The sequence below is a fragment of the Piliocolobus tephrosceles genome, chromosome X (genome assembly GCF_002776525.5).
Source record: "Piliocolobus tephrosceles isolate RC106 chromosome X, ASM277652v3, whole genome shotgun sequence".
NCBI classification, from domain to species: Eukaryota; Metazoa; Chordata; class Mammalia; order Primates; family Cercopithecidae; genus Piliocolobus; species Piliocolobus tephrosceles.
Window position 1 is genome coordinate 14,264,545 of NC_045455.1, and position 16,686 is coordinate 14,281,230.

Genomic DNA, 16,686 nt, shown 5'->3' on the forward strand with positions numbered 1-16,686 from the left:
AAGTCTAGGACTGTACATATTTCTGTTAAATTCCATCTGATCATTTTCCAGCCAACCAAAATCAATTCTTACTTGCATCATGCCTAAATTTGATTAGTAAACCTCTACAACTTCGTTCAAGTTATTATTGATGAAAATGTCAAACAGGTCAGGTCAAAGAGTCCAGAACTCTGTGTTCAAGGGGTTAATGAACATTTTTAATCAGTTTCAAACCAAACCCACTTTATTGCACTATCATTATCCATTCTGCATGTCACCAACCTCTCTCATAAGCTGATGAGATGTTGTCAAAGGTCTTGGTGACATCTTGCCAACGGCACTGGTTTGGTGTCCTAGGCCACAGCTCTCTTTTCAATGTTCACAAATCATCTATTTGATAATAATCTGTTCTGGCTTTTGCTAGATGTGAAACTTCAATTCTGCCATTCGATTCTCAGAATTCACACTTTCCTTTTCCTTAGGAACATTTTCAAGCTAAGTGCTTTCTCAAGCCTCCATCAGGTTGCGCAGGGAGAGGGGCTGGAGGACTCAGGTTGGATATGTATCACGTGGAAGGAAAACTCTCTCTGATCAAGGTGGTCTTTCCAATCTTGGGTTGAAATAACCTGTATGATGTTTCCTCCAGTTACTTCCAGTTAACGACCACTGTCATTGGTGGAGGTAACTCAGGCCAAATGGGAGGTGGCCTGCCTTCCTTCCACCTGTTATCCACCACCATGATGCCATGGCCCCCAAACAACTTGGGCACTCTTAATGACATTTATTTGGATGGCTTGGAAAAGCTACCTTTACTACTACCTGTAGTACTTCAAGCACAGCTGAGGACTGGCTGCTTCTTTGCACCCAGCTAGCAGAAACAAATCCATCTGCTGTCCACACTCAGCAACTTGGAGATGTGGTAAATCACAATTCATAATCTGGAGTGATGAAGTGTGACCTTAGGCCACAGCTCCACCTGGCACTTGAGCTCTCCCTCCACTGAGGATGCATCTGGTTTGGAATCCAGAGGATGCTGATAACGGGCTGGCTGCACACAGGCCACCAAGACAGGAGAGCTGCATGGACTGCACGCAGGCCCTGCCCTGGAGAGGGAAGAAGCCCTTAGGTCTGGGATGGCTGGGCTGGGTTGTAAGTCATGTAGGTGACATCCTAGAGCAAGAACAAAAGTTTTCCACGTACACGAGATTTCCTTCTGAGTTCATTCTCTCTCAGACATGAACGACATGTGCCGTGGTGCGGGTTTTGACAACTAAGACTGGCTTTTCACAGGTCTCGGCAGAAGAGAGTGTCTGCTGTCACAAACTTGCAGCAGGTTTGCTCTTCATGAGGGGTGGATCATGCTCCTTTAGCCAAAGCTGGCTTCAGAGCTTTATGTAATTTTTTATGCGTGAGAAGACAAGTGTGATAGGAGAACTTTCATTGCCCACTGACCTGTATTTTCACCAGATAAAAACAACTGCTAAGTAGCAATAATGTTAGCACAGTTCTTTAAAAAGAATAAACAATTATGCTAAGAAATGGTACCTGAAAGTGTCCTCTAGTGTCCAAAACTAAACATTCATGGCAAACTGAAATTGCACTGCTTCGGTTTGGGTATGCGATGACAACAAGCCAGCAAGGACGACGAAGGTCAGGGGATAGGTGTTCCGATGGGTGCTTACCCAATACTCCCCAGTGGAGGGGTGCGCTGCAGTGCTCACAGCCCTGCAAGTTAGCCAAGTGGCCCCTGCTGTCCTTTCTCTATGTAGTTTCAGTGGTTCACAATATAACAATACAGACAGTAAGAACTGGAGTAAAAAGTAGCAACACAAGAACAGTTGTCTACAGGGCTCTTTGGCAGACACTATTACTGCTGGCTCTTACTATTCATCTGCTTAGAGAAGCCCAGCACACCCAATCCCCGCCCATCTCTTTACAGTCTCTCCTGGGAAAGCTTATTTAGCATGTGAAGCATCAACTCCTGTGCTCAAATTACAAAAGACGAAATCGAGGCCTGTGCAGATGTACAGTCAGGTAAGCAAAACATATGTTAAGCATTCCTAATCTGAAAATTCAAAATCGAAAATGCTCCAGAATTTGAAACTTTTTGAGTACCAACATGGCGGTACAAATGGAAAAAGTTCCACACCTGACCTCATGTGATGGGCTGCAGTCAAAACGCAGGCCACAACACGTAGTTTATTCAGTGTCTCCAAGGGAAAAGAGACCCTCTCACCCTCCTTCAGCTGTGACGTGCCTTTTCTGCACATGCCCCGATTCGCCCACACAAGCACATGCCAGTGGGCAGGTTCCCCACAATGCCCCGCAAGGGGCCAAAACACACGTGCATCACTCACTGTGTTTTTTTGCTTACTTTCTGCTCTGTGTTATAAAAATGTTGTTAAAATATCTAAAAGGCCTGCAGATACCCTTCTGGGTAACAGTGATAAGAAAAAGATTTATGTTTCTCTACAGCAGAGAAAGTCAAGCTGTTGGAGAAAGTGGAGAGCAGTGTGAGTGTTAAAATGTCTTACAGGAGAGTATGGAGTTGGAGTGACCACCATATAGGACCTAAAGAAACAGAAGGATAAACTGTTGAAGTTCTGTGCTAAAAGTGATAAAGAGAAATTAATGAAAAATAGAGGAACACTGCATAAAGCCAAAAATGAAGATCCTGGTCATGTACCGAGGATGAATCTCTTGGTGTTGCAGTGAACACCTGCCACTTAATGCTATGTGGGTCAGGAAACAAGCAAGGATCTATCAGGATGAACCGAAAATGAAAGGGAACTATGAATATTCAACATGTTGGCTGCAGAAATTTAAGAAAAAACATGGAACTAAGTTTTTTAATGTGGTGATAAAGCATCATGAAGCAGCAAAGAAATTCACTGTTGAGTTTGCCAAGGTCATTGCTGACAAAAATCTGATGCCAGAACAAGTCTATAATGCTGATGGAATCACTGTTTTGGTTTATTGTTCCAGAAAGACACAAACTACAGGTGATGAGACAGCCCCTCCAGGAACTGAAGACACCAAGGGCAGAACAACTCTGCTGGGATGTGCTAACGCAGAGGCATGCAAAAGCGTAAACTTGCATGACAGGCAAAAGCTTGTGTCCTTGCTGTTTTCAAGGAGTAAATTTCTTACCAGACCATCATTATGTTAACAAAAGGGCATGTTTAACTAGGGGTATCTTTCCTGATTGGTCTCACAAACATTTTGGACCTGTGGCTCATGCTCACTGGAGGGAAGCTGGGCTGGATGATGACTGAAACATTTTGTTATTCCTTGACAACTTTTCCGTTCATCCTCCAGCTGAAATGCTCATCAAAAATAATGTTTATGCCATGTACTTTTCCCCAAATGTGACTTCATTCATTCAGCCTTGTGGCCAAGGTATTCTTAGATCAATGAAGGATAAATATAAAAGTACCTTCTTGAACAACATGCTAGCAGCAATGAATGGGTACGAAGATTTTCAAGAGGTGTTTAGTGTGAAGGATGCCATACGTGCTGTTGCCAATGCATTCAACACAGTGACTCAAAACACAGCTATGCAAGCCTGGCACAATCTCTGGCCTCTGCTATGTTCGGTGATGATGATGAATGAGGTGGTGACTTTGAAGGATTCCACATGTCAAGTGAGGATAAAATGATGTACCTTTGGAGTCTGTCAGTAAGCTGGAAGAAGTGGATGTTGAAGTTTTATTTCATTTTTGAGACACAGTCTCACTGGGCCACCCAGGTTAGAGTGCAGTGGCGCGGTATCGGCTCACTGCAACCTCCACCTCCTGGGTTCAAGCCATTCTCCTGCTTCAGCCTCCCAAGTAGCTGGGACTACAGGCATGCGCCACCATGACCGGCTAATTTTTGTGTTTTTGTGTTTCACTATGTTGGCCAGGCTGGTCTTGAACTGTTGACCTCAAGTGATCTGCCCACTTCGGCCTCCCAACATGCTGGAATTACAGGCGTGAGCCAGATATTGAAGTTTTTAACATCGATAAGGGGGCTCCAGCTGTTCATCAATTGACCCATGGTGAAACAGCTGAGATGGTTCTGAGTCAAGGTGATTGTGACAACAGTGATGACGGAGATGATGTTAACACTGCAGAAAAAGTGTCTACAGACGACACGGTGAAAACGTGTGATGGGCTTACTGAAGGACTAGAGCAGCATGCATTTCGGATAAGGGGTACTCAATTGTAGGGACAGAAAACCAGGTTCATGTTTCTGTGAAATAAAAATGCCGGGGAGGCCGTATGCTGTCTCAGGTCTGCCTCCAGCGCTGGGTGGCAGGGGGACCCCAACTCTGGAGTTGGCCCCGTGTGACCACATGCAGGGGACCAGGCTCTGGCTCTCTGTTTCCTCGCAGTTTGGGAGATGAGAGGGATGCATGTGAGAAGCCCAGAATAGTGATGGGCACATGACAAGCCCTCAATAAACATGACCTCTCAGGACCACTATTATCCTATGGAGGGCAGCGGGGTCAGGTGTGTGGTGGGCCCTAGTGAAGTCAAAAAGACAGGAGCAATCTTTTTAAATGGTGAGCATAACATTCTAACAAAAAGTCTGTGTTGTTCTAATGACTCCTGGAAACACTTTATGTATTTATAAAGTTTAGCAAATACACAACTCTGATGACTATATAAATAATGGTATTTATAGATGGTCAGCCCATCTCTCTCCCTATCGAAAGCACTATATTTTAGCCACAACACACATTAACTCACATTGAAACCCTGAACTATTTCATTTTCTCTGCATGCTGCTTCCTGTCTTTATAGTTCAGCTACTGGGATGAGAAGCATCAGAACTCACCACCAGCACCTGATCCGATCTAACATCCACAGGAAGAGAAAGTTTCAATGTAAAATCTCCTGATGTCAAGCTGTTCAAGTACAGGAATGAATACTTACAGACGGTCTCCTCTGCTCTAAGGACTGGCACTAGGTACTTGCATGAGTTGGGTACTGGGTTAGGGCCTTGCATTGATGTGGTCTCCCTCACAGATGGTGAGCTCCCTGAGGGCGGGCACTAGGTCTGGCTTGCTTCCTCCCAACACAGAGCCTGACACACCCGTGCCCAGCACCGGTTAGAGAAGGCTGAACGTGAAGATCAAAAGTGACCAATAAACATGTGGAGGACAAAATGAGAATGCTGGGAGGACAATGAGACTCTGGAAAAGACCGTGCTAGGACAGACACCTGTTCTGGCGTGAGTGGAGGCAATGGCGAGGCGAGGCGAGGCGCGGCGCAGCATGCTGCAACTCCGTCAGCCTTGGCTTGATGGGCTTGCGGTCATTGGTCTGGAAAATTTTAAAAATGTCCCAAAGAAATTTTCTAAAATGGTATTCTTTCAACATTCCCTCTCCATCTCAGAGCACAGTCAGTACCTTCCTCCTGCGCAGGCATCACAGGAAGTTTCTGCCTAAAAATCCTCACCACAAAATGTCAGATTAGAGTGCAGCTTGGTTTCCAGCCCCCAAATCGAAATGATTCCTTCCTCTAACCTCATTGAGAAGCCAGCTCTACTTGGGTTCACCTCCAGCATGCTATGCTTTCCTGTCTTCCACATCTACTTATTTCTTATTTCTAGACACTAACATTCCCCAAATGTGACATCCAGAGCCTGCTTTCTGTAACAGGAAACCTGACTTCCAGAGGTGAGGAGCAGAGATAAGGCCACTCAGAGGACACCAGGGGGCGGCTGGTGCTGCGGCAACAGCAAACTCCAGCTCCGTCCTCAGGCGGATGAAGACCGCTCTGGAGGTGTCCAGGATGCCCCACCAGAGCCCCCACAGGGATGAAGACCCACTTGGAGGTGTCCAGGGTGCACCAATGGAGCAAGGCGTGACTCCATCAGCTGCCTTTCATCACAAGCTCCTGAACCACAGGCGTCAGCAGCCCTTCCTCCACCAGCCCTGGTGTGACGCTTCCGCATGGCTGGCTGACCAAGGCAGACGAGCATGACAGAAACAGGCGTTGCCACAAGAGCACTGTCACCGTCACCTGACAATATTCCAAAGGAGCAAGATGGAATACATTCCCCTATAATGCGCTTTTCAGAGAACTCACCGAATGAGGAAAACACCCTAGAGATGGAAATAAATCTGTACCAGTTTCTCTTTCCTTATTTTTTATTTTTAAACATCTTCTATGATTGGGATGTGTGTCCCTACTATGTTAAGATAATTCTCATTTAAGAAAATGCCAGCCTGGGCGACCCTTGTCTCCACCAAAACAAAAAAAAATTAGCTGGGCATGGTGGCATGTGCCTGTAGTCCCAGCTACTCAGGAGGCGGGGTTGGGAGGATGGCTTGAACCCAGGAGGTCGAGGGTGCAGCGAGCAGTGAGCCATGTAGCACTACTGCACTCCAGCTTGGGATACAGAGCAAGACCATGTCTCAAAAAAAAAAAAAAAAAGAGAGAAAAGAAAATAAATGAAATCCCACTTTGGTATTTTACTTGCAATTCAACTCCTCTTTGACCTAAGTAAAACGGGACATTCATTCCAATGAGATTTCTAGCAACTCCCCTCAGTGAAATACTCCTCTTGGTTTATTCAAACTAGAGTGTGGTTTTCTTTAACTTCCCTTTTAGCTAAGCACGTCAAAAACAAATTTTTTTGGGGTTTTTACTTCCCATATTCTGACACTTGCAGAAAGTGATGCCCACCTGAAGACGGTCCCCACCCGATCCTGAGCTCACACTGGGTGCAGGGTAGCATGCACACCCTGTTGGGGGAGCCCAGATGTGCCGGGCCTGCCTCACCCACTGCTGTCATAGCAACTGGCACCGGTCACCAGTCGGCACCAGCCGCCCACCCCCATGCGGATGCATGGTTGAGACCCTTGCAAGGCAGTGAAGCCCCCACTCCCTTTCCCCATCTGACCACTCTCTTCCTTGGGAGAACGGCAGAACCCCCCTCCTTTCACATCTCTTGGCTGAACTCAGGTTTCTGGTTATTATATACCCCTGCCAGGGCTCTGGGCTGCTTTGAGATCAAGTGTGTCTAGGGCCTCGTCAGGGTCTGGTATGGAGCAAGTCTTCAGTGAAGGCTGGCCGAGCTCCTTTGTGTCCATCTCTCAGAGCACCCAGCAGAATGAGACACCCCACACAAGTTGGTTGCTATTTGAGTACCACCTAGTATTTCATTGTAACACATCTAACTTTGGGATCTTGTCAGGAAACATTTTCAATTCACTAGAGTAAGCAATGGAAAAATCTGGCATAATACCACTCTCTAGCACAGTTTTGACATGAAAACAAGAGTTCTGAAAGGGAAGTTTACTGGCCACACCTTCGTGTTCAACCCCTCTCCAACCGATGCTGGGGCATCTATGTGTATCAGGCTTTTCATAGGGTAGGAAACAAGCAGACCTGGCCCCAGCCCTCAGGGAGCTTGCTGTCTACAGGGAGACCAGATGCCACGGGAGGTTAACCCAATACCCAATGTGCTGCCATGCTTGGCTACTCAGAGCAGAAGCACAAGTGTGTCTCGAAACCAATAAATATTAGATCCTGTTTTCAGGACGTGAACATTTTAGGAGTTTAGGTGGGTTTTCTAGAAATAGCGGTAAGGATTCCTGAGATGAGAAGAGAGGAGACAGCCTCATTAAGATTTAGATTCTCTAATACTAAATACATTTTGCTATTTATCAGCTAAGAGTGAAAGCACCTTGTGGGTTTAAAGCCATTCTCTCCACTTGGGCTAATGGGTATCTCAGACATAAACAGAATCCACACGACATGTCATGTGAATTAAACAAAAATTATGGGAGGCCAATGTTTTGAGCTCCAACAAACCAGAAGACCAAACTAAATGGAGTCACTTGTGCTAAATGCCACATAATCAAACTGAAACTTTAGGGAAGCAGGCAGATGCCAAAACAAAAAGACCTGCTTTTTCTAAAAATACGAGGTCCCAGACTACAAGAGTCAGCATAATAAGGAACTCCCCTCTGCTTTAACCTTTCAAAAAAAAGCAACCTCAAGTGACTCAATGTTAACCTATCAGTTACTTTTCTATTGTTCTGTTTCCTTCTTACAAAACGCACTGTTTCAGAACTGCCTGGCGGGAGCTCACATTCTGTTTTGTAGAACGCAGGCCGCACTAATTCGTAAGCTGCAAATAAAAGCCAAATAGATCTGTCACTAAATTTGCTGTAATTCTGTCATTTGACATGCATTACAAATGTATTATTAATATTAATGCACCAAATGGTAACATCTCTTGTCTGGGCAGTTGCGCCGTGTTTCCTGGGCCTGGATGGAGAAAATTATATGACTATAACCTGCCCCCTCCTCTGTGTCCAGCCCATCCTCTTGGGAAACCCAGTGATGGTGTTTCTTGTGCAAGATCCTGCATGGTTCCTTCGTGTCTAGAGCATAACCACATGCCACACATCAGACCCTTGGCGAGCCTGTCTGGCCTCCTTCCTGTCCAGCTTCTAGAATCCCAGGCAGTGCCCTGGCCCGCCAGTCCCCTCCACTCCAGTCCACCCATCCGTGGCTCCCCATCTCCAATGTACGTGTCCTCAGGCCCCTTCTCTGCAACACCACTGCCCTGACGGCCTTTCTCGGCCTCGGCAGCACCTGAACACCTCCACATGTTCTTTGTCCACCTGTCTCCCTGCCCTGGGCTCACAACTCCTCAGGGCTGGACATTCCGCCTTATCCATCTCAGTGTTTTCAGAACTTAGCACAGCGCTTAGCCCTGGTGCAGAGCAGACAGCTGGTCACTGTTGGCTAAAGGAAGGAAAAACATGAATGGGAGAGAAGAAGCTGAAATTTGCTCATCTTCCTTTTGCTAATTCCCAGCTTTGGTCTAGTCTTATTTAACTTTCTTGTCTGATTTTACCTAACAGTCATTTTCTAAGCTTTGGGAGGGTTCAGAAGAGATACGCTTGATGAGTTTTTTCCCCCTTTGTTTTTTTTTTTGAGACGGAGTCTCGCTCTGTCGCCCAGGCTGGAGTACAGTGGTGCCATCTCGGCTCACTGCAAGCTCCGCCTCCCGGGTTCACGCCATTCTCCGGCCTCAGCCTCCCGAGTAGCTGGGACTACAGGCGCCCACCACCTCGCCCGGCTAATTTTTTTTTGTATTTTTAGTAGAGACAGGGTTTTACCATGGTCTCGATCTCCTGACCTCGTGATCCGCCCGCCTCCGCCTCCCAATTTTTTTTTTTTTGATGGAGTCTCGCTCGTTGCCCAGGCTGGAGTGCGGTGGCGCCATCTCAGCTCACTGCAAGCTCCGCCTCCCAGGTTCACCCCATTCTCCTGCCTGAGCCTCCTGAGTATCTGGGACTACAGGCGCCCGCCACCACGCCCGGCTAATTTTCTGTATTTTTAGTAGAGACGGGGTTTCACCGTGTTAGCCAGGATGGCCTCGATCTCCTGACCTCGTGATCCGCCCGCCTCGACCTCCCAAAGTGCTGAGATTACAGGCATGAGCCACCATGCCCGGCCTCCCTCTTTGGTTTTAAAAAAATCAGAAGCAAATATGAGAAAAATGTAATCATTTGTTAATTTTGAGTATGAGTTGTAGTAGTATAAAGATACCTGTTTTTTTTTTTAAAAAAAAACAATAAAAAAGAGAGAGATGGAATAATGGATATACTTACTATTATTATTATTATTATTGTTGTTGTTATTTTGAGACGGAGTCTTGCTCTGTTGCCCAGGCTGGAGTGCAGTGGTGTGATCTCGGCTCACTGCAAGCTCTGCCTCTCGGGTTCAGGCCATTCTCCTGCCTCAGCCTCCTGAGTAGCTGGGACTATAGGCGCCCATCACCACGCCCGGCTATTTTTTATTTTTTTATTTTTTAGTAGAGACAGGGTTTCACTATGTTAGCCAGGATGGTCTCAATCTCCTGACCTCATGATCCGCCCACCTTGGCCTCTCAAAGTGCTGCGATCACAGGCATTAGCCATCGTGCCTAGCCTGGATATACTTATTTCTAAGACAGCAGATATTTGAGCACATTTGATTACTCAAAAGAGTTTTATCAAGTGGCCTTTTGTTTGGCATTTTTGCTATTGTTGACAAACAGTTTTTGTTTATCTTCTTCCTCCTCGTCCTCCTCTTTCTTGCCTAGCTTTCTCTGGGCAACCCTGGCAGGACCTTCTTGCCACCCATTTTCCCTTTAGACTCAGAGCCGGTGACACCGCCTGTCCTTCTCCAGCAGCTTCCCCACCTTGCTGTCCTAAGGCTGCTTCTCACGGTCACTGATTCCACAGCTCACCCAGCTTGTCTACACATCTCCAAAAGCAATCCCAGAGTCGATGGATTTGATGCTGGGGATTCTGAACAGGACAGGCAGTAGTCTTTCGGGGGCATTAGGGGGGCCTTCTCCTCGCCTCCCTTGGCTGGTCCATAATCCTTCATTTTCCTCCCACAGCCTACTTTATCCACCTTTGTCCTTTCATCAAATTTAGACTTCTCTTTCCCCAGATGTTATCTTTCAACTCTAAGAGCACTTGGAAAGTTCTGTGAAATTGGTAGGAACTTGTGGGGTTTTCTTCTGATCTTCCTCCCCGCACGCCTGCACAGGGAAGGCATGAGCAGACATCACGTCCTGTGGTTTCCCGGGGTCGCTGTCGACCATCTAGCTGGCAGGCCAGGCAGCACAGGGTGCACTGTGTGGCTTGGCACTCTCCAGTCTCGCACTGCCTGCCTGCACAGAAGCCTCCTTCTTGGGATATTCTTAAATGGGGCTAGGGTGGCATTTCTGAGGGGTGATGAATTGGCAGAGGTGCCGTGGGTTTACTCACCAAAAAGTGGCAGTGGATTCTGAAGAACTAAAAGTCTTGAATCTTAATAACAGCAAAAACAACAAAAGTAGAAAAGGTGGCAAAAGATTTCTATGGCTATCAAACTATTACTGGATTTATTAAAGGATGCACATTCTTCTTAGAATCTTCTGCTTTCAAAGTACATGGCATACATTTCATGTCTACCAGGTTTTCTTGAACTCTCCCTAAATTCCTAACGTATTTGTTTACAGAAGAAAAACACTCAAATAATCATTTCTATTTTTCTTGGCTTAAAAAGTTACTGAGTTTCTCAATGCAGTAAAATTACATGGCTCTGATATTTAAAAGAAGAAAATACAAACATTTAATTGAAAAATTAAGCAAAAAAAAGCTTTTGTTAATTCAAGCTATCTTAACACATTATTAACAAATATTTTAGACAGCGGTTAAACAAACTGGCCAAGAGATTATAAAATATAAATTTATAAATTTTTTTGTAAGCATCTTGAGGGCAAGAACAGTACCATTTTTATCTTTTATAATCTCTATAGTACCCACTGCAAGAAACACCAAGAGCCTGCAGAATGAATAATGCCAGTAAGAACCTTGCGTCTTTAAGGCAACAATGGTTTATAACAGCTGTTTGCAGGATAATCAAGAAACATCAAAAACAAGATTTCGAAAATCAATGTATAAGAAAGCGTATGTTAAAAACAACCCCTCATGTTTTTACAACTTCTCATAACAGCGCAAGGAAGAAATTAAGTGCTGTTTTAAACTGATGTTGACCACATGTAACCTCGCTGTTGTCATTCCGGGATGATCAAGGAAAAATGACTCATTAAAAAAAAAAAAAAAAAAAAAAAACAACCCTGAAGACTTCAATCACACACATACTCCTTTTTCTCCCTTTTTGACACTTTTTTTTTCTGAAGTGCGCAAACTGAGAAATATATCACCTTTAAATACCTCATCTTAACGGCTGCCCCATGAGGAATGTGACTCACTGCTGTACCAAGTAAACAGTAATATAACAGAATTTTGTTACTTCTTTTCAGCGAATTTGACAGCAGTATCTTATTTTTTAACCATATTATAGAAAGATTTTACACATGGCAGGTTATTGGACTTTTCTTATCCATGGGGATAACCTTTGTCTATAAATTCTCTAGTAGAGGTAGAAGAGGAAAACTGTGGCTCCATACTCCACCTGTTAATCCTGAAGAGCTGCTGAAGCCATCAGTCTGCGTGGAGAAGCCACAAGCGGGAGGGGGTGGATCAATTCAATGGGCACATGACAGTGGTTTCTCTGGAAAACACCTGTCACAGCCTAACCCAGGGGTGGCTATGAGATCCCTGCCCAGGGGCACCTTTTGAGTTTTGGAAAAAGTGAGGACATAGTTTTGTCACAGAGGCAGGTGCCTGGCATTTGTTCACTCTGGGGACAGGGAATGGGGAGGCGATGGCCTGGATGGTGTCAGCTGTGAAATGCTGATCTCAATTTGTTTTGTTTGCTGAGAAGAAAAAACAATAGGCAGAAGGAAACTTCAAAGTGTTATGATGGCAACATTCTTAACTTTCTTTTATAGATTTTTAAAAGATTGTAGTTTGAAATTAATTTCAAACTTAGAGAAGTTTCAAGAATAGTACCAGGAACCCTTGATTCCTCCTTAACCAGATTCACCAATTGTTATTTTGCCATAGCCGCTTTCTCTTTCTGTCTCTGTCACACATACACACGATCACACACGATGTACTGACATGCACAGACATTATGCCTCAGCCATTTGAGAGCACGTTGCACACATCATGGTGATTTTTCCCTTCATACGTCAGTGTGTATTTTCTAAGAACAAGAATATTCTCTTTCCTAACCACAGTTGGTATGTACCAAGTTCTGGAAATGTAAAATTCATATAATACCAATATCCAATCCATAGTCCAATTGATGAAACTGATCCTAAAATGGCCTTTCATCAGAAATTTTTTCTCCAGTATAAAATCCAGTCCAGGATCACATTTTCCATTTGGACAGCATGACTCCCTAGTCTCCTTTAATCTGCAACATCGTGTTTCTGAAGAACATAGGCCAGGTATTTTACAGAATGTCCCTCAAATTAAGTTTATCTTATTTTCCTTTACGATCAAAGTTATGCATGTTGATTGTAACACATAACTGATATGTCCTTTTCAGGATATGAACACAATAATTCTTTGTTTCATAACTGGTGATGTTAATTTTGATAACTTGGTTAAGGTGGTGTCCAATTTCTCCTCTGTAGAATTACTGTTTTCCTTTATAATTAGTAAGTAACTTGTGGAGGGGTACTTTGAGAGTACAAGTGCTCCTCAACCTACGATGGGGTTAAGTCCCAATAAATCCACTCTAAGTTGAAAATATCCTAAGTTGAAATGCATTTAGTACACCTAACCTACTGAATATCACAGCTTAACCTAGCCTACCTTAAACATGCTCAGAACACTTAACATTACCCTACAGTTGGGCAAAATCAACTCTCACAAATCTAGAGTGTTGACTATCTCATGTGATTATTGAGTACTGTGCTGCAAGTGAAAAACAGAATGGTTCGCAGTCGCTGCCCAGCATCACAAAAGAGTCTCGTACCATGTATCACTAGCCAGGGAAAAGAGCAAAACTCAAAATTTGACGTATGGCTTCTACTGAGTATGTATCACTTTTGCACCACTATAAAACTGGAAAATTGTTAAAGTTTGACCATTATAGGTCAGGGACCATCTATATAGAGGTAGCCTAGTCTTCATATATTGATGATTTTTCCCTGAATGGATTTTTATTACAATGCTTGCAAATTTGTGATTTTCCAATACTATCATTCTTTGTATATTTATTACTTGACATTCCATTCAGGAAAAGCATTTCATTTCCTCCAGTGTATGTATTTATACAAATATTTATGTACTAATATCATTATAATGCATGAATTCTTACTATCCTTCATTTATTTTGATCCCCAAAGCTGATGCCCCAGATGTGGCCAGCAGGATCCTGCAGCTGGCTCCAGTGTCTTCTGACATGCCCCAGCAGCGACTGATCACTTCCTTACTTTCCTGGCACACAATGATCCAGGGCTATCCTGTACGTTCCCTATCCTGGGCCTGGAATCCACCGTTTCCCTAAAGAGGCCTGGTTCCTTTTAGTGGGAAGAGTGTTTAGAAACCAGATCTGGGCAGTAGGTGAGCCCATTGCTACCAGGAGGCCACTGCTTCTGAGCCCTCTCAGTCAGAGTGAGGGTATGTGTACGTACATACACACACACACTCATGAGTTTACAATGATAGTGATAATTCCTTCCCAACCCCACAGGGTTCTCTCTTGCCTTCCCCTGCTTTATATTTTTATTTTCCTTCTTCCACAATAAAATCAATCTAGTTCCTCATTTGCTCAAACCTATAATACAGCATAATTTTAGAACTGCTATACTCATACCCTTAAGAAAACTAAACCTATGAAGAAATGTATAAGATTTGTTTGCAGTTCTTTTTGTTTCTTCATTAGTCTGAGGGTATATCAGTTTCAAAAGTTACTGAAAACCATTTTCCCTCCTTCAATGTGATTATGTTATTCATTTGAAATGTAGTTAGATCATTTGTTTCTTTTCAGTTTTACATTTGTCCCTGTCTTTTGGTTTGCTTGTTGAATATGTAAAACATTAACATGACTCAAAACCATGCCAAAGGCACACTCCCTCCCCATCCTCCCACCTCCTTGTTCCCGATCCTTTATAGAGAACCAATCTCATTAGTTTCTTGTACATACGAAGTGTAAGAGCATCTAAAACAAGCTACCATAATGCATTCCCACCCCCTACTCCCAACCAATAATGCCTTCCTCAAACTTGTAAGAACCACAGTAGCAAAAAAAGGCCCAAAGTCTCTATCACGGTGGCAGATGGACCGCTGTCACCATCTTTGTATTTACATGCTTGATTACTTTCAAGTCCTGTTGATCGAAACTGCTTCAACTCTGAAACATGGATTTAGAATGAGTACCAGGTATTACTGATGAATTACCTGTTCCTCGGAAACTTCTAGAGGAGGGGGCGCTGCTGGCTCAGACTGCCGACCACCCTGATAGTTTACGTTTTGTCGCTGACGTAAAGGAGGAAAAAGACGATTCCAATTGATCATTCCTCCCTAAAAAGAGATCAACACACGGTTATCAGACACAGAAGGAGCAGAACCATCATAACGCTTGGAAGAGCTTTCTCTCAATGCAGTTACATCTATAGACTGGGAATGTAGTGTCATATTGATCTGCTCCAGGCAAGCAGTTCAAATCCAAAAGTATCACAACATCCTTCAGTCAATAGCACAAAATTGGCACCTGCAGTAGGTGCTTAGGCGAAAAGAAAGTAATGGGCAGTGCAAAAGCAGTTTGTGCACTGTGGCTCTGGAAGGCAGTGAAAGACACATACAAACACTCCTAATTTCAGCCCGACTGTGACGCCACTGACTGTCCCAACTCCAGTGAACTCTTAGGAGCTCAGGGCTTGGCAGGGTGCAATAGGAAGGAAGACATGGGGGGGAGGCTAAGTCACTTAGGGCAGCCAGATATCTGGTGTTTCCACCACGGCCCTTAAAATGCTTCCCCACTCTACCTTTCTTCTTCTTATGACTGAAGTAAATCCTGAGTGTGCCCAGTGCAGGAAGACTACAGACTGTGATAAAAACTCAGCAACAGGCTAGAGAGTGTGAAGGGAAATCTGACAAACAGGGAAAAGGTGAGAAGTGACGATTAGTAACCATCTTTCTGAGGGTGGTTCCACGGATCCTGAAGACCGACAGCAATGCTGTTCCTTGCTTAGTCTATGTCACCAACAAAAAAAGAAGCCACCATGGGAAGAAAAATGTATCACATGCTGCTTTTAAAAAATCCATGTTTCTAGCTATATGGCAATCTTTGAATTTATGAATTTAAATCTCTATTTCTAGAAGTCTTCTAGTCCTGACAAAATTATAGACTAAGTATCTGAAAATCTTCCTACTATAAAGACCTAAAAAAGCTATTAATAGATAAATATTTCTATACACAGCTAAACATGAAAGAAGTAAGTGGAGTCGCAAGGCCTCAGGAACAAGCGGGCATGGAAAGCAGAGCCGCAAACAGTGAGCATTCCGGGAGACGGGGGAGCACAGGTCCTGCTCACCCAGAACCACAATGGGTTTTATCACTGTTTGGGTTCAGAAGATGCGGCCTTGGGTCTGAAAGAGGCAGCAATTCTGAGCTCAATTATCTGTCTAAAGATACAATCTTCAAGTGGCAGCACCCTCAGCGAAAGAGATGAAAAAAAATCAAACTAAAAAGCCTGTCTTCCCCCGGAAGACAGCAGGAATCTTGGTCCTGCCTGAGAATTAAGAACCACAGGCAAATTTGGGGTTCAAGTTATACTATACATATGTGGTCTCAGAACCCATCAAAAAAGTTACATAAAATTGGTTTTGGGATGGAGATACCTAAGGAGCCAAGCAAAAGCAAATGTAAAACTACTCTGGAGAGATATTCTCTTGCCTTGGGGTTACATGGGATTTATGGTTAAAGCTCCAGTGGGGAAAAACTCAGAATTCAAAACTACAAAATCCACAAGGAAATCACCAATGATGAGCAAGTCGGAACACACAACACAGAGGAGGACTGGGTCCCCAAGGACCTGAATATAGGAGGATCTGAAAATGACTACACACTTCAAAAGGACTAGGACGTCACAGGAGGACCTTAAAAAAAAGACTAAGGTATTACGAGAAAAAACAGCTGTGAAAAAAAATTAGGGAAACAAAAGCCACTCTCACCTCTCACCTCTTCCCTACAAAAGATAAATCTAAAATATAAACACGTACACAAGCTGATGTAAAGAGATGGAAAAAAATCAGAGAAACACTAATTGAAGAAAGCTGATGTCGCTACATTCATGCCA

General features: G+C 44.0%; 1 protein-coding gene across 1 annotated transcript in view; it reads right to left on the reverse strand.

Annotated features, from left to right (window-relative positions):
- Nucleotides 1-16,686, reverse strand: part of UBAC2 (UBA domain containing 2) — a 182,019-nt gene that overhangs the window by 3,350 nt on the left and 161,983 nt on the right. Inside the window, exon 8 of the mRNA XM_023218026.3 lies at nucleotides 14,786-14,908. Within this exon, the coding sequence (XP_023073794.1) occupies nucleotides 14,786-14,908 (123 nt within the window). The remainder of the gene's footprint in view (nucleotides 1-14,785; nucleotides 14,909-16,686) is intronic.